This window comes from Girardinichthys multiradiatus, chromosome 18 (genome assembly GCF_021462225.1).
Source record: "Girardinichthys multiradiatus isolate DD_20200921_A chromosome 18, DD_fGirMul_XY1, whole genome shotgun sequence".
NCBI classification, from domain to species: Eukaryota; Metazoa; Chordata; class Actinopteri; order Cyprinodontiformes; family Goodeidae; genus Girardinichthys; species Girardinichthys multiradiatus.
In genome coordinates, this window is record NC_061810.1 from 8576253 (window position 1) to 8601004 (window position 24752).

At 37.8% G+C, this 24752-nt stretch overlaps 1 protein-coding gene across 3 annotated transcripts in view; it reads right to left on the bottom strand.

The window, feature by feature from the left end:
• The window catches only part of LOC124884263 (calsyntenin-2-like), a 453652-nt gene that overhangs the window by 156430 nt on the left and 272470 nt on the right, over positions 1-24752 (bottom strand). For all 3 annotated transcript variants that reach the window (XR_007042408.1, XM_047392088.1, XM_047392089.1), the window contains exon 5: positions 8543-8692. Coding sequence is in view for 2 of the 3 variants with exons in the window: in XM_047392088.1 (XP_047248044.1) it covers positions 8543-8692 (150 nt within the window). In the remaining variant the exon portion in view is untranslated. The remainder of the gene's footprint in view (positions 1-8542; positions 8693-24752) is intronic.

Here is a 24752-nt window from a genome sequence, read left to right on the forward strand (position 1 = left end):
CAAGAGGGATTCTGACGACTCTTGGTCAGTAGTCAGTTCCAGTGACAGCGAGTCAGAAAGTGAGCCTTCCCTTGCTAAAAAAAAGACGAGTCGTTCCATCTGCAGGAGGTGCTGACACATTATTTCAAGGTAGTAAAAGGACCTTTTTAATTTTAGGCTATAGTTTACAGATTAGTAAACTAATAATCTATATACTATTTATATAGCAACAGTTCCACAATCAGCACAGGTTCAGAGACAGGGAGAAGAGCCAGGCGCCCAGTCCCCAGCTATAAACCCAGCAATCCAGCTCACTGGCAGGAGAGAAACTACAAATCAATGTCCGATAATGGACAAAGAAATAATAAGTTAGGCCATAAATAGGTATAGTAGCCTAGTAAAAATGACCTGTTCTGCACTTTACAGCGTCTTCATCACAAGATGAGCGCACACCTGAGAGGGAGGAGGAAATAGGGAAGGATGGCACAGTGTGGACAGTGGTAGGGGAGGAAGAAAGTAGAGGGAGGCGTCAGAGCCAGAACGTGTTGGCAGAGGCCACTACTTATGCAAAGCGCCAGATCCAAGATGCCCAGACCGCATTCCACTGCTTGGTGGATGCCGAAATGCTCATCCACATTCAGGGATGCACTCTGGGTGAGGCCCGCAGAGTTTTATGAGATGATTCCTCCTGGGACATGAGTGTGGGTGAGCTGAAGGCGTTTTTAGCCCTAATGTTTGTCCGCGGAGTGAAAGGGGGCGTAACATGGAAGTGTCCAGCTTTAGGTCAGATTAGTAAAGCTTTTTTGTTCATTTGCCCACTACTCTGTGTTATTTTTCATTCAACTGATAAAAGACAATAAATGCCAATGAAAACTTCACAAAAACCCAACTGAAAAGGTTTCTACATATGATTAGACATGGGCTGGTATGAGGTTCTCCAAAGTAATGAGTAAAACAGATGGTTTTACAATATGATAGTATTTACACACACTTTTTATACAAAAATCTATAACTAATTTGTAACACTGATTTATTTCAATTTTGATACCAATTAAACACCAAAAAAAATCCTACTAAACTTAGCTTTAGCTGCCCTTTGTGCAGAATATTATGGCTTTTTGTTATTTTTCTTTTTATAAAGAGAGGTTTTAACATCTGAAGTAATTAAATTTAATCTATTTATAAAATACCTGTTTTATAGATACGTATTTATGTCAAAATTAAGATAAAATTAGTTATCTTCATCTTCAGAAGTTGGCACACAGCTTCGCACAGCAACACTGGACACACAGATACTTAGCCCTTTTCCTCTACTGCAGCAGCTTAGCTGATGGCTAAGAATCAAGACAATGAGCTGTTGCTGGAAGTTTAAATAACATGGCAAAAATGTAAGTCCAGAGTAGAGCCTTTGTGACCATTTTTAGTCAAAAATGCAAAACTGAAAGCATTATTTTGAGGTATTTAGCCTCTGATGGAGGGAAATGGAAAAGCTGAAGGATATCAAAGACCCCCTCTTGCAACCTGTGGATCCTGGTGGTAGCTAGAAGACAATTAGATTTACAAACTTGACAAAGCATGTTAAAAACAGCACAGATTTTTTTTGAGGAATTCAAAAAGGTCAGTAAAGGTTATTTGTTTAAAGACTAGCAACTTTCTGCCAGCCAATTACAGATCTGTTCCTCTGTGGGTATAAACTGATATCAAGTCAACACCGCCACAGATGGCTATATCCAGTAGAAGACAACCAAAAATTCAAATGTATGGACTGATGAATATGTGAGATGACTAGCATCTCCCCCCTCCTTACTTGTCTACCCTTTTTAGCAGCAAATGAATTAGCAGCTATGGCTATGTTAAAGACCCTGACTGATGCTGTCAGATTCTGTGGCAATCTACTCTGCTTAATCTTAAAAATATATTCTCAGACACACTGAAACTAAACAGGGCTGCTGCTGAATATATTTGCTTGGACCAGATTCTTGTTTACACTGTTAAGAAACCTGTTATCCAATTACTTACTCAACAGAATCTAATTTACATATATCAATGATTTTAACACTTCTAGCAAATCTTGTGTTGCTTACTGTTTTGCTGTGGAGGACAGAGGTACATTCAAATCGGCTAGATTCCCAACTACTCAATGGTTCTGCACTCATTACCAAAATGAAAATACTGCCATACTGTTATTGATAATATTTTAAAAATATTTTTAAAAGTTTTTCTGTGGCTTCTCAAGAAATAAATAAAACTGAATAGACAGCAAATTAATACTGAAGGGAGAATAAGTGTTTAATCCCCTGCAGATTCTCTATGTTTGCTTACTTATTTGCTTACTTGCTTACTAATGCACAGTTTCAAAATTTTATAGTAGTGTCATTTTAATGCAGAAAGAATATTAATGGAAATTTCAGTAAATGCATTACATAAAAGTAAACAATTGGTGTGCATGTCAATGGGTAAAATAAGTGTTTGCTACACACATTTCAATCAGTTTATAATTTACTGATACTCCTAACCTTTACTTGTTATGAGCATAAAGGAGTCCCGTCACCAGAAACTGTTTCTTTAACTCTAACCCCTCTCCCACTATGAGCAGACCAGAGAGCTGTGAAAGGATGCCAGGAACAAATTAGCAGAACTTTAGAAAGGAAATAGAAAAAAATCAATAGGTCTTGGTTCATGGTGGCTAGAATCAGGCGCGTCATTAGACCTGGGCTTCCGCAGCCCCAGATGTTTTTGAATAGCCCCCAACTTCTTGATACAAGAAATTTATAAGTATTAAGATGCAAAATGGTATTGGACTTCACATTTTTATTTAAAAACAATCAGTTTTTTTTTTCCAATTGTGTTCCATATAATCATGACCCGCTCCACCTAACCTGACAATGAGTTGAAAGGAGAAGACAAAAAATAGTTATTTGCGCACTTGCGGCACCGCAAAATCGTAAATACGAGCACAGGCAGAGACGGACTCCATTCTGGAGAAGTCCAGAACAGCAGTTCACTCCAGGGCCGTCGATCTGCCTCGTTCATTACCCAAAAAGTTACAATGAGCGCCTGGCTCATTTCAGAGCAAACAGGGAGCCAACCACAGAGAGCCTGGGGTGTGTGTGTACAGGTACAGGTGGAAGCGAGATAACCCAGGCTGAAGATACCAGTAAAACCTGAATGCTGACTCAGAATGAGCTAATTATAAGTTAAAGCTAATCACTGATTTACCCAGCAAGACATGAGGTGGAGGTTCACTCTAATGAGCATCTTCAGGGTCATGAAGAGGAATAGAGAGCAGAGGAACTTTCACCTGAGCCAAAGATAAATGATCTGTCTGTGATCTGTCAACCTTCTTTCTGAGCTCCTAGCGGGATTAGCATCATAATATGAAAATATCTGGTCCTTTACTTCAGTCAAAATAAAAACATTTAATCCTAACGTAGCTGAACACATTAAAGTCCTTCAGATCAACACACTGCATCTAATTCCTGCAGCCGGTCTTATATTCTAGTTCTACATGTAGACAGAAAAAGGTTTTGCTCAATAAACCAGGAAAATATCTCCTGGTTCCAGTAAGACGTAGTAGAAAGTTCAAAAGTAAGCCTCCTTCTTCTCTTTCATATCTTCTGTGCTGATTCTAAACATAAAGTTCTGGGTTTAAAGATGCAGGATAATTAAGAAATAAATCATAGCAATTAATCACAGGTGGACCATTAATTAGTTAACTATTTTATTTTTCTGAATTACACATGTAATATTATATAAACTAAACTAATTAAACAAGGATACAGTTTTACTGAAGGTGAGACATACATACCATATGTATACAGTTATTAATAACTGTAATATTAGTACTGATAAGGACCAGGATGAGGCTCTATGCTATATTTTAAACACCACAACTTAACACACTTTGTTTAATAATAAGAACTGCACTAATGTCTGACATGCTCGGTGCAGAACAAAAGACTGTGTTGTAAAATGTTTCATTTATTATTTTTTGCAGGCCAAGTTTCTTTAGAACTAGAATGAAGGGCTGAATAGATGGCAATAAAAGAGAACAGGTTCATAAAAAACAGAACAAATTTAATAAAATGTTTCGAAAGCTCTTAGCATAATTAAAATAAATAAATGTGTTTTGAGGTTTTACCATTTGACTACAATTTAAGAAAATTAACTTTATATGAGCTTCCTTTTTTGAAATGTAAGAAATTAAGCCAATGGAGCCTCAGGAGTGGAACACTTTGAGTGTCACGTTTAAAAAGGTAATTTATGTAGATGACAAAAGTAGCACATTTATCTGGCCCACAGTAAACATCTCTGACTTTAAGAAAAACGTTTGTCAACAAAAATTCTGATAATTTTTTTTCTAAATATCTCAAAATGTGCCATTATCTGCTTCAGCAAAAAAAAATTATAATAATAATTCATCAGTCCTAAACTCTGTTTCTAATTATCCTTCATTCAGCTTCTTACAAAAAAAAAAAACCAAGTACAATTATTGTAAACCTTTTTGGTTTATTCACAATGATTTACTTTCAGTCTAAACCCAGCAGAGACAGAGAACTGGTACAATATGTCCTATGTTATTTTAACTTTAAATAACATAAACCTGAATTGGGTTGGTTTAACCCAGCAGTCCTCAGAGTGAATTTATAAAGATATGGTGATCTTATAATAGGATCATGCTGAACCATGTTTTCAAAGAACTAATTTCCAACAACCTTTAGAATGAGTTTCAATTTGGGGTTGCTATAACATCCTTTCAAATATCCTGCAGACTGTAAAGAAATGGTGGGGCTTTTGTTTTCTAATACTGTATTTTCAGGCCAACTTAAGATGGAGAACATAAAGCCCTCTTTTAATGCATTACACCAAATAACACTGATAACTATCACACTGGATGAAACGAAGAGGCTCAACAGCAACTCATGCCATTAGAAGAAGGTGCTATTGTCAAAATTAAACTATTTGACCAAAATGCTATTTGTGGCGGAGAACTAACACTGCACATCACTCTGAACACACCATCCCCACTGTCAAATATGGTGGTGGCAGCATCATGCTCTGGGGGTGCTTCTCTTCAGCAGGGACAGGGAAGGTGGTCAGAGTTGATGGGAAGATGGATGGAGCCAAGTACAGGGCAATCTTGGAAGAAAACCTTTTGGAGTCTGCAAAAGACTTGAGACTGGGGCGGTAGTTCACCTTCCAGCAGAACAACGACCCTAAACATAAAGCCAGGGCTACAATGATGAATGGTTTAAAACAAAACATATTCATGTGTTTGAATGGCCTAGTCAAAGTCCAGATCTAAACCCAATCGAGAATCTGTGGTAAGATCTGAAAACTGCTGTTCACAAATGCTCTCCATCTAATATGACTGAGCTTGAGTTGTTTTGCAAAGAAGAATGAGCAAACATTTCAGTCACTAGATGTGTAAAGCTGGTGGAGACATACCCTAAAAGGCTTGCAGCTGTAATTGCAGCAAAAGGTGGTTCCAGAAAGTATTGACTCAGAAGGCCTGAATATTTTTGCACAATGCCCTTTTCAGTTTTTTATTTGTAAAAAAAAAAAAAAGAAATAATGTATAATTTTCTATCCACTTCACAAATTTATACCACTGTGTGTTGCTCTTTTAAATAACATTCCAATAAAATATATTTATGCTTGTGGATGTAATGTGATAATATGTGGAAAGGTTCAAGGGGTATGAATACTTCCACAAGCCACTGTAGGGGAATTAGTGTCTATGTGTTCTCAGGCAGCTTCCATTAAGGGAGTTTTTAGAATGTATTGTCATATGTCAGAAAACCTATAAGGGGCCCTGTTATCCAGACCACAGCCAATTTAAACAAACAGATCACAACTTTTATTGTCACGAACTGCATATTTTAGGTAAGTCTACGCCTTTGTGTACTACTGACATTCCTACTGTAGCCTGCATTTAAAATAACAGCAGCTGGGCCTATTAAATGTTCCCTGATCTGCAGCCATGACATTTACTTGTCCCGTTCCATCCTTCTCCTTATCCCTGCTGCCAAACAACCCTCGTAGTAATGTCTGGCTTTTCTTTGCAGCATATATTAGGGCTGGAAAACTTCAGTCGAAATATTCAAACACACAAAAACATGCATGTAAACAGGGCTCAAAGGCAGGATTAAGGCAGGGAGCTGAGAGAAGACTAGAATTATCCTGTACACCCACATTAGCCCTGGCTACTTTTTGCATATCTGTCTCAGTGCTTTTTCATCATCTACCATGATGCAGAGCTTTAATGAAAGACAAAATGAGACTGAATTTTGCATTTGAAATCAACCTATAATTAGAAATACATCAAGTACAATTCCAGTACCACAATAGGTCTAGTTTCATTTACTGAGGAGCGTGTCAGTGGTGGACTGGAAGCAATTTTCAAGAGCAGATGGGCAGCTTTGTAGATGGTGTTGAACCATTATTCTTAACTGGAAAAGGAACAAATAGAGAACATGACACTGAGGCTGTATTTAAAAACTAATGGAGAAGACTCAAGTTTTTGGTGAAACTGGAGTCCTAGCTTAATATCTTCTATATCTTCTAGAGGTTTATGGTGGAGTGGGTAGCACCACTGAAGGCCAGAGATGCATACGTGTATAAAAAGCACATGAACTCTACAATATGCTTGAGAAAAAGCTGTTTTTGTGTTGTATTTCAGAACCCTAACCACTAAGTATTGTCCACATAACTGAGGTCGAGGCTAGTTGTGTGGACATTGGAGCCCCACTTCTTAACATGGCTACAGTCAGGCACTCTTAGAAAGACCAGCTTGCACATGATATAAGGGTGACACAAGAGCTTGCAATATTATTGTATTTCCCATCTAAACAAACTCTGTCTTACAAGTCGCAGTCCACCTGCTGTCAGCATGTCTTGAGGTGAGTGATTTGAAGGGGGTGCTTTATTTGAAACCCTGTATCCATGTTTGAGACTCAGATTTTGAAGAATGGAACTAGTTTTTGAGTTTCTTGTTGTGTTGATGGAGGCACTACTTTTAAATTGTTCATTCGGCAGCATTTTGGATACCCAGTAAAAAAATAAATGTTAACAGAGTGACAGAGAAGATATGGTTTGTAATACAATAAGATGATATTACCATGCACAGTCACTGGCTGTTGAAGCAGGTGTTATTAACTAATTTGAAGCTCTCTAACGGTGCTAAACTAACGGTTCATTTCAAAGTTTTTAATTGAGTCTGGACTGGATCTCTGGTTAAAATAAAGCACAGATTTAAACTTTAATTTTATGTTTGAAACCTTCATTTTAGGCAACCTGTACCCCGCCTGTCGCCCATAGACTGCTGGAGATAGGCACCAGCTTCCTTGCGACCCACTATGGAATAAGCGGTAGAAAATGACTGACTGACTGACCTTCATTTTATGCATGAAAACACAAAAAGAGCATCTTCAATGCTTTTTTGCCATCAGGACATATTTAGATTGAAACAAATGGAAAAACAGCAATGTGCAATATTTCTAAACTGAACAGTTTGAAACACATTTTGGTGAGTTGTGAAACCCTTCTATCTAAAAGCACAAAAACAGGAATCGTTAGTTTTTTACTCTTACCCATCTTTTACCTCTTAGGTTCCCCTTCCCTCAGGCCCAAGATTATTTTATCTTTTAAATAAATAATTAACTACACCCTCTTGGTTGTTGTCTCTTCATTTCCTGGTCATTTCTTACCTTCCCCCTATGCCCCTAGACTGCCTTGGGGACATAACACATTTTTAATTTTAAAAGCCAAGAGAACAGTTACACAAAAGACTGCACAAAAAAAGACAAATTATGCAACCAGTTTTTAAAGGGACCCTGTTGCTCAGGAAGACAAAGGCAAATAATTACAGACAAGATCTTTTTGATTGAAACAACAGCTTAGCTCTTAAGAAGTACTGACAGCATAACCAATGGGCCACTGATTGTTACATGATAAGTGGTATTAGTCCTATTGTTATGTGTGTTGTATTTGTTGTTTATGCATGCCGTGAAGAGTGCATACCATACCAGATGTCTGCTTGCATTGCAGAAGTGGACACAATTATTGCACTTATTACTATTATTGTCTTGAACCTAGTTAGTTATTGCCTAATTTGTAGCCAAATATTCCAGCAGAGAAAGTATTTTATATGTATTTATTCTGTAGATGTTTAGAAGACGAAAGTTCTACTAATCTGATTTAGGTACTTGCTGTGCTTTTATTTTGGAGACCTTTTTTATTTAAAAATTTCTCCCAAGTCTAATAAAGATCGTCTGTAATAACTCATGAAATCACACACAAACTTCATGACCACAATCAAATAACACCCAATTCAAGAATTCAACAAGTATTTACCCAGCAAAATGGATAACAAATGAAAAGGGCAAAAATACTGTGTCACTACAACAAAATTTATGTATAATTCTGCAACCACTTTTAAAAATAACAAATAACAAAAAATTAACAAATAACAGAGCAACTGTATAAACCCAAGCGATCATCCACAAACTTTACTGCATTCCTGGTGCCTAAACACTGCAGCGTTTGCACACACATATCTGACCTTGCCAGCCAGGTTTGCAGACCGGCTTGACTTCGATGTTCACCGGGACACTGTGCAAGGCTCTCTTCTGGCCGCAGTCCCAAGCCGTCACCTGGATCTTGTAGTGTTGCTGTCGGTCAAAACTCAGCTTCTCTGTGTTCCGGATATTACCTTGTGGGAAGAGAACATCAAAAACAATGTCAAACGAAAGAGCTTGTTAAAAGGGTCCATTCAAAAATAATTGTGACATTAACAATCCAGAAGGGAATTTCCAATCCTTAACCAATAAGTAAGACATTTGGGGGAAGAAATGCAGCTCTGGCCATGTCAGTCTATCACGAGCTGTACTCATCATATGAAGAAATACTTGAAAGAAGAACAGAATGCCTATTTGTTGTTCAATATAGCACAGTTCTCAGGTATTCTGCACTTTTTTATCCTGTATGAACAATTTTAATCATTTACGTTTTAGCTTAAGTGCTTCAGAAAAAGATAACTGGACTTCTTGGCCACAGAGTAAGTGTTGGAAAGATGAAGTCTGAGACCACCTCTTCTGTTAAGTGTTAGTTTTTCATGTTCAACATAGATGGCACAGATGGTCTTACCTGTCAAAAAATGTACACATTGCTTTCTTTAACTAAGTGTCCCTTGTCCTTGAGATGTAAATGAACCACTAAATTAAGACCCAATGAGTTTGATTTTCTTTGTTGGGCATTTGTTTGTGTAGCTGTTGTTTAGTTTCTCCAAACTCCTCCCTGCACTGGATGGCATATACCACAGCGCTGAGCTTCTGACAGGGTGTTTTGAGCTTAGTATCATAAGAGAGAAATTTAAAATTATTTAAAAGCATTAGCTTGCAGCCATGATAATCTTCTGACTCTAGATTGTTTCATAAAATTCACTCCATATAAGATCAGCCAGAAGCTTTGCTGAAGTATGGACATTTCTAAAGATTCTCAAAAATCCGGTCTTTTTCTGGTCAGCAAATGCGTCATACGTAATCAGTGCAGGGAGAAGACCCAAAGTAAGCTATTTTCAGTATCAGTGAGTTGGTTCAAATGAACCCAAAGGACGGTGAGTGATGCAAGAAGCTAATTAAAACAAAAGTTTATTTTCTATAACACATCAAAACATGGTGTTTCACACAGACTGCAAGAGATAGAGAAAGGCAGATTATTTCAAAAGATAATAAGAAGGCTGAACATATCACTACAAAGTTGATCTGCTAATTCTTTTGAGCTTTAAACCTATGTCAGTCCTTGAATGTACTATATTTGAAAATGTTAGCATTTTCTGGCAAGCTCAGAGTTAAGGTAGGGTTCAGTATTCTCTAAGCAATGCACAGAGAGAGTGCTGTTTTACGATACTAATTGCACTTGCTACACTAATTGCCAATGTAAGATACACGTTAAAAATGTCAACTTGATAAGCATGATGTATCTTTGTTAAATATAACTGAAACCTTGTCTTATTGCAGATGCTGCCTCAAACAAACTCCAACTATAAAGAATTATTGTTGCTCAGAGCAGGAACATTTTTATTTTAAAAACCCTAAAACTGATCTTATATCTTCATCATCAATTTTTTTTATTTCTCTTTTACTTCAAAGAACCATACCTCAGTAAATCCAGATTGCTGTGGGAAAGCAAAACAGATATATTTTACATTTATTACTGTTAATCTAATTCTTTCTTAATGTATTTTTTTCTTACTTTGAAATGGGAAAAACTTTTATATAATTTTAAATCATGATAAACGCTAGAAGGCAGGGGATACTTTCCTCCTCTCTGTTTTTAGGACAGCACATGGTAGTGAATCCATCTACAATCGAATTTTGTTTTTAGTGTTTCATGTCCCACTGTGTGTTCCTGCTTATTTACATAGACAGTGTGTGAGTGTGTTTGCTTTAAGGAGTAATGGTTATTTAATCCTACACCATCATTATGTATCATTGTCAAATTAACTTTAATGACTTAATGTAATCACTGTAACAAATGAGATCACAGTGATGATGACAGGTAGCTTCTATCTCCTAAAGGGGTCTGATTAACTCTACTGCTTCCCAAAATGAGGTACATGTTTCCATTAAATACTTGCCGCCTCCTGGTGTAAAGACATTGCTGCTTGTTTGGCCCCCTGCACACCTCTCGGTTGTTACTTTTCTGAAAGCAGTGATTACCCTTCCCCACCAGCATTAACATTAAATCTCTGATTTGTTTTGTCACCATGCAGCAGAAGTGTAATTGCTGTTGTCCTGGAGATTTTTAAGCACAGCATAATAACCACTGACATTGTTTAGAGTGACTAATCCTATATAATTCAATATCTCCCAAATCACACCTTTAGGAGAATAGGTGATAGTCTCAAAGATACAAATTATGACTTTTAGTATTTATGTAGGGGTTTTACAAGATATCATGCATGACAGATATACTATAATGCCAGATGTATTTGTCCGTGTTATGATTTGAGGGTGTTTGAGTTTTTGTTTTAGGTTTTCTCTGATTATGTTCTTCGGGTCAAGTTTTGGGTCTTACTTCTGATCATTGTTTTCCAGGTGGTGCTTTAGTTTATTGCTTGGGTTTAGTTTCTTGTGATTCTTATATTCTATTCATAGTTCATTTAAGTTTATGTTCTCTTATATCTGTGTCCTGGTTAAGTTCCAGTTATGTTTTCACTCCCTGCCTCAATCAGCCAGTAATCAGCTTCATTCGGTTCACCTGCACCGTGTCAATCAGTCTGCCTGCTTCTCTCGTGCCATGTGCTACATATACTCTGCTGTTATGTTTACCCGTTGCAGAAACATCTCTCTGTTGTCACTGATCACTCTGTAATGCCAAAGCCTTTCTGCCAAGCTTGTCTTCCAAGCCAGTCCATGTCCTTGCTTGTTTGCCACACCTGTCCATTTGTCATGTTTGCCTTTGCTACCACCACCTGCCCGAGTGAGTTTTTATAATATTAAAAGCTTAACTCACCGTTGCTCTGCCTGCCTGTCTGCATTCTGGGGTCCACATGTAAACCATAACGTGCGTCTACTTTTACATATACTCCAACTTTGATGACATCCTATTCCTAATTTATAAGGTCCAGTTTGCGTGACTTGATCCATGAATTGTTATTTTTATTTTTTGCAACAGAACCAATGTGTATTCTTGTATTCTTGTTGCAACTAGGACGTGTCTCCAGTTGCAACTGTCCTGTTGAACTATCATTCGTCTCCATGGTGACATGACAAGCAACCTGTCGTCTGTCGTTAGCCAAATTGCTCCAGCTGGGGCACCTGGTGCCTCTCACTGTCGCTGAGTGCGGGACACGTTTAATTCTGCTGTTTTAGTGAATAATAAGGAATTCACAGAGAACTGATACTTCTGCCAGAAAACTCAATAAACTCTGTTCTGTAGACGAGTATATTTATGGTTTTTTAAATGTTTTTACTTAAATTTTTTGAAAGAGTAGAGGCTGATGGAAGTCAACTTTAAGTTTTATCCTTACTTGTATGCTTCTTTATTTAAAAAGACAGTTCTGGATTACTGCCACAGTCTTTTGAATATGCAAATGTTGTCAATTCTAGAGGTTCTTCCCACTTCTATTATTTTTTAAACTCCTGGTTTGAATCTTGTTATCGCTGCTAATCTCACACTGTCTTATTTCCCGGACAGATCTTTTTAAAACAAATTGTCAAAACCAGATAATGTAAAACAGACAAGACATTGTGAGGGTGTTAAATGTTATGTGATAACGAATAAGTGAAAAATACGAGTAAAAGTACTGATGCAGTTATATCAGTTTTAAAATTGAAACAAATAAAACTTTGAGTCAACGCAGTCAGTCCAAGATACAGGGTTCTATAGGTTTGTTTTAAACAATAGATGCCTCATTATTTTATGAAAGTACTGCCTTCTTTATTTTAAAACAACACAGTCAGTAGGGTAAAATAGTTAATTTTCTTCTTGACACAAAAATACAATAAAGTAAAAATAGGAAATTCAAGTATTGATCAATATTGATTTTCCTTTCTTTTTCCCTTTAACTCATCTTATCAAGGTAGGGCTGAGGGGCTGCTGTGGAGGGCATTGGGTTTGGCAGCGGATGGACAATTTCTTCCTCTAAAGTGGGATTCAGCCAAAGAAGTTTGAGAACAAGTGAAGTAAGCCATTGTTGTGAACTCCAAATATGAAGATGAATGATTTAAGCTTGACGAGCTGTATCTAAGTCTGAAACTTAGCAGTTGAGTTTTTGCCCTGCTGTTGACAGAGTGAAGACAACATTGTCTGACAACACTCACTGAAGCAGCCTCCACCTGCCAAATATCTGGCAGCATCTTGGATACCCAATAGAATAAAGAATCACTGACAGAGTGAGAGACAAGATACAAATGATTTTCAGCACAGATAAAACCATGACTAGCTAACTGTTAATGATGCTATAGTTGGCAAATGCTTCAGAGCGTTCTCTTGGTTCTACTTAAAGAGCAATTGACAGTTTTTAAAATAGCTTTAATCATTTGTAATTCAAAATATGTCAAACAGATAAAGTCTGAACTGGATAATCTTGTCTCGTTCTTGCAAACCCAGTCAAATGTGTCTTCTCTTCTTGTGAGCTGGATGTATCGCTATACCTCTATTAACATGCTTTTGTTTTTTGTTTTTTTCTTAGCGCTTCTATCAGTGTATAAAACTATAACAAGAACAGTTTGGGTTTTTTTTTAGTTTAAAGGGTATTAAGCAAAAATCAATTGTGTGGAAAGAGTCTAGATTTTCTCCCAGCTTAAACCGATACACTTTATTAAAATTTCAAAGAATGTGGATAAAATGACTCCCACTGCGTTTGGGTTCATAAATCAATTCAAGTTTGACATTTATGCCAGGCAGATTTGTTTAAAGGTATTTTATATATGTTGATCGGTTAAAACTAATTAAGTAAACGTCCTTTTATATAATGTATACAATTTTTACTGAGGAAAGAAGTTGCTCAGTGTTTCTTCCTGAGGAATAAATATACGTAAGAAAAGTTTTGTTTTCTGTAAATGGAGCAGAGGGTTTCTTTACTTGACTTTGTTCAAGTACTGGCATTTAAGAAATTGGTCTTTATTTACTGAGTTCTTCATTGTTTCCAATAATGATATTTTAAACATTTGAAAGGGATTACAGTGGTGATATCTATTTTCTTAGTTTTTATACCTAAATATAAGAATTGCGGAGGAAAATTGCGTTTGACGTGAAATCTTCCGTTGTTGATTAAGAAGGTAGTAAAGTTTTTCAGAAGTTTATTATGTTCTTAAAGCAATCTTAAAAGCTGATTCAACAGGGATAATAACTTTGGCAGGAGACAAGAATCACAAGCTCCTTAACATTTCTTCAGCCAGTGGTGTTTACTCATCTTCACTGGCGTACTGTATTTGCTATACTGTGCTGACAGTTGCCAAAACAAGCAACTTGGAAACACATCTAAAACACTACTTGTTTACTTAAAAAAAAAACATCATAAGCAGCTAAAAATTACCACTTTCCCAGGATCAATTACAGTCTTATATATAGCTCCAGTAAGGAGATAAAAATATAAAAATATGTTTAATTTAACATTCAAAATCCACCCATTTAACAGTTTTTATAATTGAGTAAAACGCAACCCATTTAAAAACCAGAATCTTCACTGACCAGAGTGCATGAAGAGAGCACTTGCAGTCTTCATTCGATTGCTAATAATTAAAAACTCTTGCCATAAAATGGATGAACAATGCTATATGTTTACTTAGGCTAAAAGAGGGAGGAGTAAATAATGACTGAAAACAACTGCTGGGTAAAAAGTATGTTACAAACAGACTACTAATGGCTTTAGCTAAAATCTGCTCTCACTGCAATTAGTTATTCTCCTTTGTATATAGCATTATGCATCTTAAATTTTTGAAGTTTTGGGAGATAGAGAAATAAATACCATATGTCATAATTGTATTGAGTTAAATGGTGATCTTTATGGGGTTTAACTGAATGGTTAAACGAAGAACGTTTCTGTAACTCAGCATGTGAGTGTGTTTTGGGAGCAGAGCAGAAGGGAGGCTCCCAGTTCCCCTCCACAGGGACGGAGCTCAAAGGGGGCCAGGCCCAGAGCTTCTACAGTCTACTTTTCATTTTACTGTAGTTCATTCATGTTTTACTGAAAAATGGGTCACATATCATTTTGGTCAGCCTTCTATAAAGAACAATGAACATTTAATCATGCAATTTATTACATATTTTGGAGAAATTTGATGGAAAGAAGTTCTCTAAATGTATAGAATCAGAAATTAATCTTTATCAAGGTATATTCCTAATTTTTTGCATATTTCGAGTTCTTAGATTTAACCATAGAAAGCATCAACTTTAAAAATATTCTAGTTGGTGGAACAAATTATTGGATGAGGTTCAAACTATTTCATTAACCTGAATGGTGGAATAATACAATATGACAGTCTATGCTTTATCCTTGCTTAGTTAGTGTGCAAATGTGTTTTTAGTGTAATGAGTTTTTTGTTATTTTATTTTGTTGAACAATGTAAAAGTCAGAAAGTGAGAGGTGTAACAAACCAAGAGGAAGAAATGAAAAACAGAGAATACAGCTTGATTTAATGATTAATATCAGATAGGTGAAGAGAAATTACTTGTGATTTGGCAAGAATCAATTTTTTGTAGGAATAAAGAGATTTTACTAGATATTTGAGTTGGGCCATGCCAGAATTATTGTTTCTTTAGATTAAACATTAGGGGACAGAATGATACAATGACTTCTTGAAAAAAAGAAAAAAAAAAGGAACAGTTAAAAAGGAATATGAATAGCAAGTCACTGGCTTATGATATATGCTACATTGCCTTAAAATGTAAAAATTGCAATGGTAATGTTATGGATTTTGCTATTGGAAGAACTTTGCCATCAACAAAATTAATTTTAGAAAGATGAAGATTTGACGTGTTTCTCAAAGTTTTACAAACAGTGGCATAATAAAATTTACAAATACAAAGTTTTTATGCTTAAGAATAAATAAATAAACAAACAAATGAACTCATCTTGCAGAAACTGTTCTGTTATGGCAGAAGGGTTGAAAATATTGTGTCTGTTGTATCGAGGCAAAGTCTCATGAAGGAAGCTGCCTGTTATTTTTTCTGACTGATTACTCAGTGAATTACAGCCTGTTAACATGGAGAACCAAACTGAACATCCACAGCAGAGCCTGTGTGGACAACAGAGCACTGGCGCAAGGCCTGCTCAGACCTCAGATGACAGAGAAGAACGCTGGAGCCGATAAAATAAAAGGCCGAGTAAAGGAATGGTCTCCACACACGTTTACAAGGCTTTGGACAGAGCAGCACAAAGCCTCGCTGAACAGCCCAGCCAGATCAGACCAGAGGCTGGAGAGATAAATGCAGGATGTGCTAAAAAGATTCACTTAGATAAATTAAATTCATTTTTCTGTTTACAAAACATAGAATAAACAAATATCTCTCAAATCTTTAAAAAAAACCAAAAAAACAATTTGGCCAAATTTGTTTATTAATCACTTGGGGACTAATGAAGTATTTATTAAATTGAATTATAATACGTTACAACCTTAAACAGCTATTCAACAAAACAGTGATGGCCATCATGAGTTCTTTCCTTAGCAAAATAATTAATTGCCTTTTGAGCTCCAACTAGATGATAAATACAATTTCACTTTATAAAGGTAAATAAGAAATTCAAGATGTTAAAATGGGACAAATTAGAGAGCTCAGAATAACTAGACATTTTAAACAAATTTATACTACATTTGAGCAAATACTGTAATGGGAATTAGGAGTCTAACAAACTCAAAACTTGCAAAATCGCTGACGCCCCACTCACTGAGACATGTTCAAAGGGGGGCGGAGGAGAGTCTGAGAAGCTGTATATATTATGTTAATAGACAGGTTAGGTTACTACTACGAAACACACTCGGTATTTAACAGAAATGTTTCACTGTTGATGCTTTGACCTTAAAAAGCTGAAGAACTGATATTAGAACAGTCTCTATGAGTTCAGAAGCAGATTAGGTGTTGGTTGGAAATTTCATATATATCTTTGCATTCAATTTTAAGCTATTATTTTCATTTTAATTTGAATCCTTTATTGTTTGTTTAATTTTTTATTTATGGGAATCTTTTAATATAAAAAGAAATGTGAATTTCTGCAAAGCTTCATTGTTAATTAATTTCTTTACTTTGTTCCTTTCTGCATAGAAATAGGTACATGTCCAACGTTACCACGATCTCCTTTGAAACTGTCAACTATGAAACATGCAGCGACACAGATGAACATTATGGGACCAGAGATGTTGCATAGTGGAACAGATTCAGCCTCACTATTAAGTGACACAAAGAGGGTTTGATTGCATGAGTTGCATTTATAATCTGACTAACAAATAACTAACTGTATTGCTTTAAGTGTTCTCCATTCTTTTTTTCAGAAGCTGCTAATCTTTTGCATTCTACCCACCTTGTTCCAATGGAAGACATACAAATGCTATCAAATGCTTTGTTACATAGGGGAAGGTAAGGTACAGAAACAACCGTAATGTAATTTCATGATTTATCTAATTGAAACTGGAGGTGGCCATAGGGATACCGGTGAGTCGTTCCTACAATACAATCCATGTGTCGACTATCTTTGAAAAGTAAAGCATTCACATAGTTAGGACAACAAATAAATGAGGGGACAATTAAAAAGAATTTTCAGTTGCTAAGCAGACTGAATAGCAAACTAGGCATGGATCACTTAAAATATTTGACTTACTGTAAGCAGTTTACCAGGTTGCTTCAAAGAGTTATATTTTTGAACATTCTTCCTTTTTCTACCATTTAAGTATTCTTTGCTGAATGTAAAATTACTGAAAGACATCAGGGTTTGCAAACATTAGTTTCCATCAAAACATGTTGAGGAAGAGAATTGTGGAACATTAAGAAACATTTCATAACTTCAGATAGTTGTTTATGATGTTAGACTGGAGGTGACTTGCTTCATAGTACGCTTTTAGTGGATAAAATTCAACAGAAAGTTTTCAAAGGACAGAACAGGCATTTCTGGGTTCTTGGTCGAGGGAGTATTTATTTATTTGTTTTTGTTGAGGATTGCTGGGAAAGGAATTTGGCTCTTTATCGTTGTCACAAATTTAACCTTGAAATTTGATCTTCAGGAGACTGTTAGAGTATGTTCAGATGTAAAGCGAAAATTGATTTTAGAAGCCTTTACTTACAAACCACCACCGTGAACTAACTGCAAAACCAATGTGATTAATATGCAACTTATTTTGAGAAATGAATGAACTGGAAAAAAGCTGAACAAATGATGATTTAGGCACAAAATCAAACATTCGGTTAATGATTATAAGATTTCTTCAAGGATAATGATTATTACAAGGGTGTTAGGTTAAAACAGAGATCCAATCATGGTGCATTCAGGGATTATAATGCAGATTGATGCCTATTATACCAACTACAGAGAGAGACAGTTTGAACTCTGAGGAATTATGAACATCCTTGTGATAAAAGTCGTCCAACAACAACTGGAAGCAGACAGCATTTGGCTCAATTTCATGTGTTGTAGGACAGGAAGCATGAAATATGTCAAGGAATTAGAACTCTTTAGTACTGTTGCATAGGAAACAACCTTATTTTCTTCATAATGACAACAGAACAATATTTCTAGTAATCAGGAAGTAGAACCATGAGCCACAATTATAACAAAATGACTGATAAGGGACAATAACTTGATCCTAATCCTCTTGCATGAATACATGTTATATTAGTTAATAAAATTAAGGAGATTAGGTTTTATACACTACATGTTAAGGACGAACGGATGAGAAAACAAAATAATTTAGGGCTAGGAATACAAATGCACAACTAAGTTCAAATGATAGTAATGGCAAATTAGGACAGTTTTTAATGTTTTGAATGTGTTACCCTAGATCCCAAGAAAACTCTGTGGGAAGTTTAACTTATATTATTAGCAGAAATCAGCAGAAAATTAGAGCAGGATGGAAGTGCTTAGAGAATTTAAAACGGAAACTTCAATAAATTTACAATCCTGCACGACTGAAAGATTTTGACAGTATCGGATACTGGATTTTAAGTCTTGGCAAGTAAGTCTGTCACAGATAAATTATTGTTTGGGATGCACAATGGCAGTCTATATGTACATAATAAAATAGGTTTCTTGTTTTCTTTAAGCAATGGATTTTACTAATTGTTTCTTACTGAAGGGAAAATATTAGGAAAAGCAGTGTTCCCTTTACGGCAAAATGTAGTTGACATCTCTTTCGCAAATAGAGAGAGTACAATGTAATCTGGATGGTGAACCTTTTGACTGTGTGAACAGACAAGTATAAATTAACATAATCTTTGTTAGTGAAAAAATGCAATGGTGTTAGATGAGGCTGTCTCAGATTGTCAGCAAAACTATGATGCTATGTAATGGGAGGGAGGAATGAACTGCCTCCTTTGGCACTCATTATCTTCTTTTTTGAGAAGTCCAAGGCATTGGAGAGACAATGCCAAACAACACATTCCTTGCACAAAGCACAAAATTGCAGATTCCATTAAGTATTCGCTCCCCGAATAAAGACAAATAAGGGCTAAGTGCTTGGCATATAAGTTAAAACTAATCTTTTAGATAAGAGAATGTGTGGAGGAACAAACCCTAATGGAGCTGTGATCTCTGGTACTGGCTGCCAGCTTTTAACTGAAAGAAAACTGACAATACTGGCAGGAGAGACAAAGTATCATTTAATTTGAATATTAGTAAAGAAGCAGTGGTTAAATTAAAGTTAGTATCATGGAGATACAATATTATTCAAACATCCAATGACACAGAATGTAAATAAACAAGAAAGCTGACTTCTCCAGCTGAAAGCTTACAGAAACGAGCTGAAGTTTACTGTAGAATATCAGCTGAAATCTGATAACTTAACAAAATAGCAGAAACTGGGATGCATCATCTCAAACATGCGTCTCTCATTTACAAAAACAGCATCTAATATCAAAAAAGAAACATAATTTAACTCTGAGTGAGAGGACAATTTAAAGTGCATCAGTGACAAAGCTAATGTCTTAAGTCAAATAAGATGGGAAACCTGAGCTTATCTGTTAAGCCTGAGCAACACATTTAAATGCTCTTATGTATCTTTTTGATCAAAGGGGGGTTAAGTCAAAAGTTTATGAGATCGATGTAAGAATAGAATAACACATGAGGTGAGGTCACACACAGTTTTATAAAATGACAAATTTCTGCATGTTAATAAAATGCGCACTAGGCATACTATTTTCAGGCACCAGATCAAACTGAGGACTTTTCAGCTTATTTTGACTTACAAAACACTGCAGTTAGCAATGCCAATCTATCTCTTTTCAGGATAATGTCTGAGAAATACATAGTTTAGGACGAAATCGGTGCTGATAGGGTGAGGCAGAATGACACTAAGCATACTTCCAGGGGAAAAGGTGATTGCTTAAACTATCCTTGCTACCTTATGTTTCTTTCTTTTGCGGGAAAACCCTGAGGGAATATAATTGATTATCACTGCTAAAAGGAACAGTTCAGATCTCTCTATCAAGAGCCTTTTACAGGTGATGAGAAGGAACCAAATTGACCTGCAGAACGTTACCCTGCGATGATGTGGAGGCTGGACCTGGGTTCTCGTTAAGAGAGCTTTTAGAAGAATGTTTTTTCTGAATTGAAAATCTAATCTAGAAGATTTATATTGTTAAATTTGGTTTTAAATTTTCATTTCTGCTCATAATTATTTTGTCTTCTGAGATTCCTATGTACTCGGGGCTGGAGTTTGAGCACTGCAGTGAAAGTCATCACACCCCGTTTCATATCATCATCGCATTGGACTATGATTAAAAAGGTCACTAAGGAAATACAGAATATGTGATGCTAACGATGCAACAACACCCAATTTACATATGACACTTCGGTTACAACTATGATCTGAACAAGGCCCCCAATGTCTATTGCTTGGATAACATGTATGATGTGGTAACTAAGTGCTAGGAATCAGAAAAAGGTGGACCCAAGATTCAGCCAGACACAGTACTGAAAGTTTAAAAGGTTTATTCAGCCACAGGAAAACGTCACACAGGTAACACTCCTCACAGCTTCCAGGAATCGCTGAGGCAGAAAGAGGGATTATTGACTTGTAGTCTCTCCAGATTTTGCAGGGATCAGAAAAGCCACTAACCTGCTCTTGTCTTGAGTGGAACATGAAACCCAGAGGGGAAACCTCAGTGGGCGGCAGGCAGTGATCTCCACAGCACAGGTAAGAAGTGACTCCAGGCTGAATAATCCGAGGGCTAGGCTGGCTCAATAATCCAAGGACAGGGTTAGTCGGGGCTCCACGAATTGCTTGACCTGAGAAATGTGGAATGTGGGATGAATCCTCATGGAGTTGGGTAATCTCAGTTGTACAGCGACAGGGTTGATGACCTTGGAGATTGGGAATGGTCCAACAAATCGGGGTGCCAATTTCCGGGATTCTACCCTTAATGGGAGGTCCTTGGCGGAGAGCCAAACGTTCTGCCCCACCTGGTACTTAGGGGCAGGGATCCGTCTCTGGTTGGCTGTTCTTGACTGAACCAGTGACATTCTGATCATCGACCTCCTGGCCTTTCTCCATATTCTTTGGCACCTTAGGGCAGCCACTTGGGCGGACGGAACATTAGCTTCTCTCTCCTGAACTGAAAACATGGGTGGCTGGAAACCAAACACAACATGAAAAGGAGACAAACCAGTGGCACTTGATTGCATAGAGTTCATGGCGTATTCAACCCAGGGTAAATTTTGTGACCACTTGGTCGGGTCAGACTCACAGAATATACAAAGTTTGGTTTCAGTTTCTTGGTTCGCTCTCTCGGTTTGGCCATCAGACTGAGGATGAAACCCTGAGGAAAGACTAACAGAAATTCCGAACAACGAACAAAGCCCCTTCCAGAAACGTGACACAAATTGAGTCCTCTATCAGAAACAATGTCATTTGGAATTCCATGGAGCCTGAAAACTTCTCAGGTCAATATCTCACCCATCTCCTTAGCAGATGGAAGCTTCTCCAAGGGCACCAGATGAACCATTTTTGAAAATCTGTCAATTATGGTTAGTAGTACAGAGTGACCATTAGAAACCAGTAGACCTGTGACAAAATCCATCGCAATATGTGATCATGGGCGAGGGGGAATTGGCAAAGGGTGCAACAACCCCGCAGGGGGGCGACGAGAAGGCTTGGCTCGACAACATTGAGTGCATTCAGCAACAAAGTCTTTGACATCCTTGACCAGCGATGGCCACCAAAACTGAGTTCGAACTGTCTGAATGGTTCTGCTGATTCCTGGATGACAAACTAAACGAGAGCAATGACAAGACTCCAGTACCTTAGGCACAAGGCGTTCAGGGACAAAACAGCGGTCAGGTGGACATGATAGTGGGATAGGCAGATCTCTAATGGCTTCCTGGACCCAGACAACCTGACGGTTTCAGGAAGGATAAACTCCTCTTCACCCGCAGACTGAGATTCTTCTGGCTCTTGAATCCGGGATATGGCGTCAGGTTTGCCATTTTTACTCCCTGGCCTGTAAGATAGGGAGAAATTAAAACGACCAAAAAACAAAGCCCACCTAGCCTGTCTGGGGTTTAGCCGTTTTGCTGATTTCAGGTACTACAAGTTCTTATGGTTAGTCCACACCATAAACGGCTCCTTAGTCCCCTCCAGCCAATGTCTCCACTCTGTCAACGCCAACTTGACAGCCAATAACTCTCTGTCTTCCACGTCGTAATTCCGCTCAGCTTGTGACAGAGTCCTTGAAAAGAAGGCACATGGGTGAACACGATCATCCTCACCTCTTTGGCTTAATACAGCTCTGACCCCAGTGCTTGAGGCATCCACCTCCACGATAAACTCTCTCTCTGGGTCAGGAGACCGTAACACTGGAGCTGACGTGAAGAGTTCCTTTAACCTATTGAAGGCCTTCTCTGCATCCTTATTCCACACAAATTTCACCTTGGAAGAGGTAAGAGCGTTTAGGGGAGTAGCAACCAGGCTGTAATTTCAAATAAACCTCCTATAGAAGTTTGCGAAGCCCAGAAATCTTTGAAGCTGCTTCCAATACGGCCTTAACCTTGGAGGGGTCGACAAGCACTTGATCTGGGGAAATGATGAAGCCCAAAAAGGAAGTGGTAGTTATGTGGAACTCACATTTCTCTGCCTTGACGAACAACTGGTTTTGGAGAAGACGCAGGAGAACAGCTCTGACATGTGTTCTGTGGGTTTCCAGATCTTCAGAATAAATCAGTATGTCATCAAGATAAACAAATACGAATTGACCCACCATGTCTCTTGGAACGTCATTGACCAATGACTGAAAAACTGCAGGAGCGTTAGTAAGTCCAAATGGCATGACCTTGTATTCATAATGGCCCGTAGGCGTGTTGAAAGCCATTTTCCACTCATCTCCTTCTCTGATTCGGACCAGATGATATGCATTCCTTAGATCCAGCTTAGTAAATATCTTGGCTCTCTGGATCTGATCAAAAGTTGTGTTCATGAGTGGTAAGGGATATCTATTTTTAACTGTTATCTCATTAAGGCCTCTATAATCAATGCATGGTCTCAATGAACCATCCTTCTTCCCAACAAAAACGAAACCAGCACCTGCAGGAGAGGAAGAGGGTTGAATGTGCCCTGCCTTTAATGCCTCATCAACATAACTCTTCATGGCCCTGTGCTCTGGACCAGACAATGAATAGGTTCTGCCTTTAGGGGGTGATGTGCCAGGAAGCAAATCAATAGCACAATCATAAGGTCTATGGGGTGGCAGAGCTGTGGCCTTGATTTTATTAAAAACCTCTTTTAAATCATGGTATTCTTGGGGTACCTTGGATAAATCCGAATAGGTCTCCTCAACCTCATTCTCCACACTGACCTCCATAGAAGACAAAAGACAGTCAGCGGAACATGACTCAGACCAACCCAAAACTTCTTTTTTCTTCCAGTCGATGTGAGGGTTGTGTTTCTGCAACCAGGAGGCCCCTAGGACTACAGGAAGTTCAGGTGAATTAATGATCATGAAAGTTACTTTTTCTTGATGATTACCTCCAACTGTTAAGGTAATCTCCTCCATCCTGAGATGTGAAATGTTCATGCTGTGACCATCCAAAGCTAGCACGTTTCTTATGTCAGCTGACGGAATAAGTTTTATGCCGTTCATATTTGCAAATGTTTCGTCCATGAATTCAGTATCTGCTCCTGAATCAATAAACACGGCCCCCTGGAGAGACAAAGAAGAGGTTTGAAAATGGGAAGGAAACAAGAAGGAGGAGGCAGATAGTTGACTTCGGCTCAGTAGAGACCTCCCTTCCTCTGCTGAGCCTGTCCTTTTAGTGGACACCTGAGAGCTAAATGTCCCTTCTCTCCACAATAAAAACAGAGCTTGAATCTTCTCCGATGATCTTTCTCCTCAGGGGTAATCTTGGTTCTGCCCAATTGCATGGGCTCACAATTATCATTTTCCTCAGTGAGAGGTGACCGACTCCTTCTCTCATACCGGTGTGCAGAAACCTGAGTTAATGATGAGCGACCCTTCTCATGGCGCTTCTCCTTCCTTCTCTCTGCCAGCCGAATATCAATGCGAGCAGCCAAATCCTCGAGTTGTTTCAGGGAAGAAGGATAGTCACGGGTCGCTAGCTCATCCTTGATGTCTTCGTTTAATCCTTTCATGAATGCATCCATTTGTGCTGCCTCATTCCAACGGCTCTCTGCAGCCAACAAATGAAAGTCTATTATATAGGTCGAGACAGGTTGATCACCCTGTTTGAGGGACAATAATCCTCTTGCGGCCTCACGACTTGGAATGACCGGGTCAAAAACTCGAATGAGTTCCTTGGAAAAAGTTTCATAAAGATCACAAGATGCAAACCTGTTATGCCATTCAGCAGTTCCCCACTGTTTTGCCTTACCTGCCAGCAGAGATTTAACAAACGCCACCTTGGAACGTTCAGTGGGAAAGGATGATGGCTGAAGCTCAAAATGAATTTCACATTGAGTTACAAAAGCTCGACATTGGTCTGAGTCTCCCCTGAACATCTCAGGCGGAGAGAGGCGTGGCTCCCTTACCTCTGCTGTTGTCCGTGTTACTTGGGCGTGGTTTCTTTGTGACGGTGGCGGCTCGGAGACAAGATTGCCAGAACGTAATGT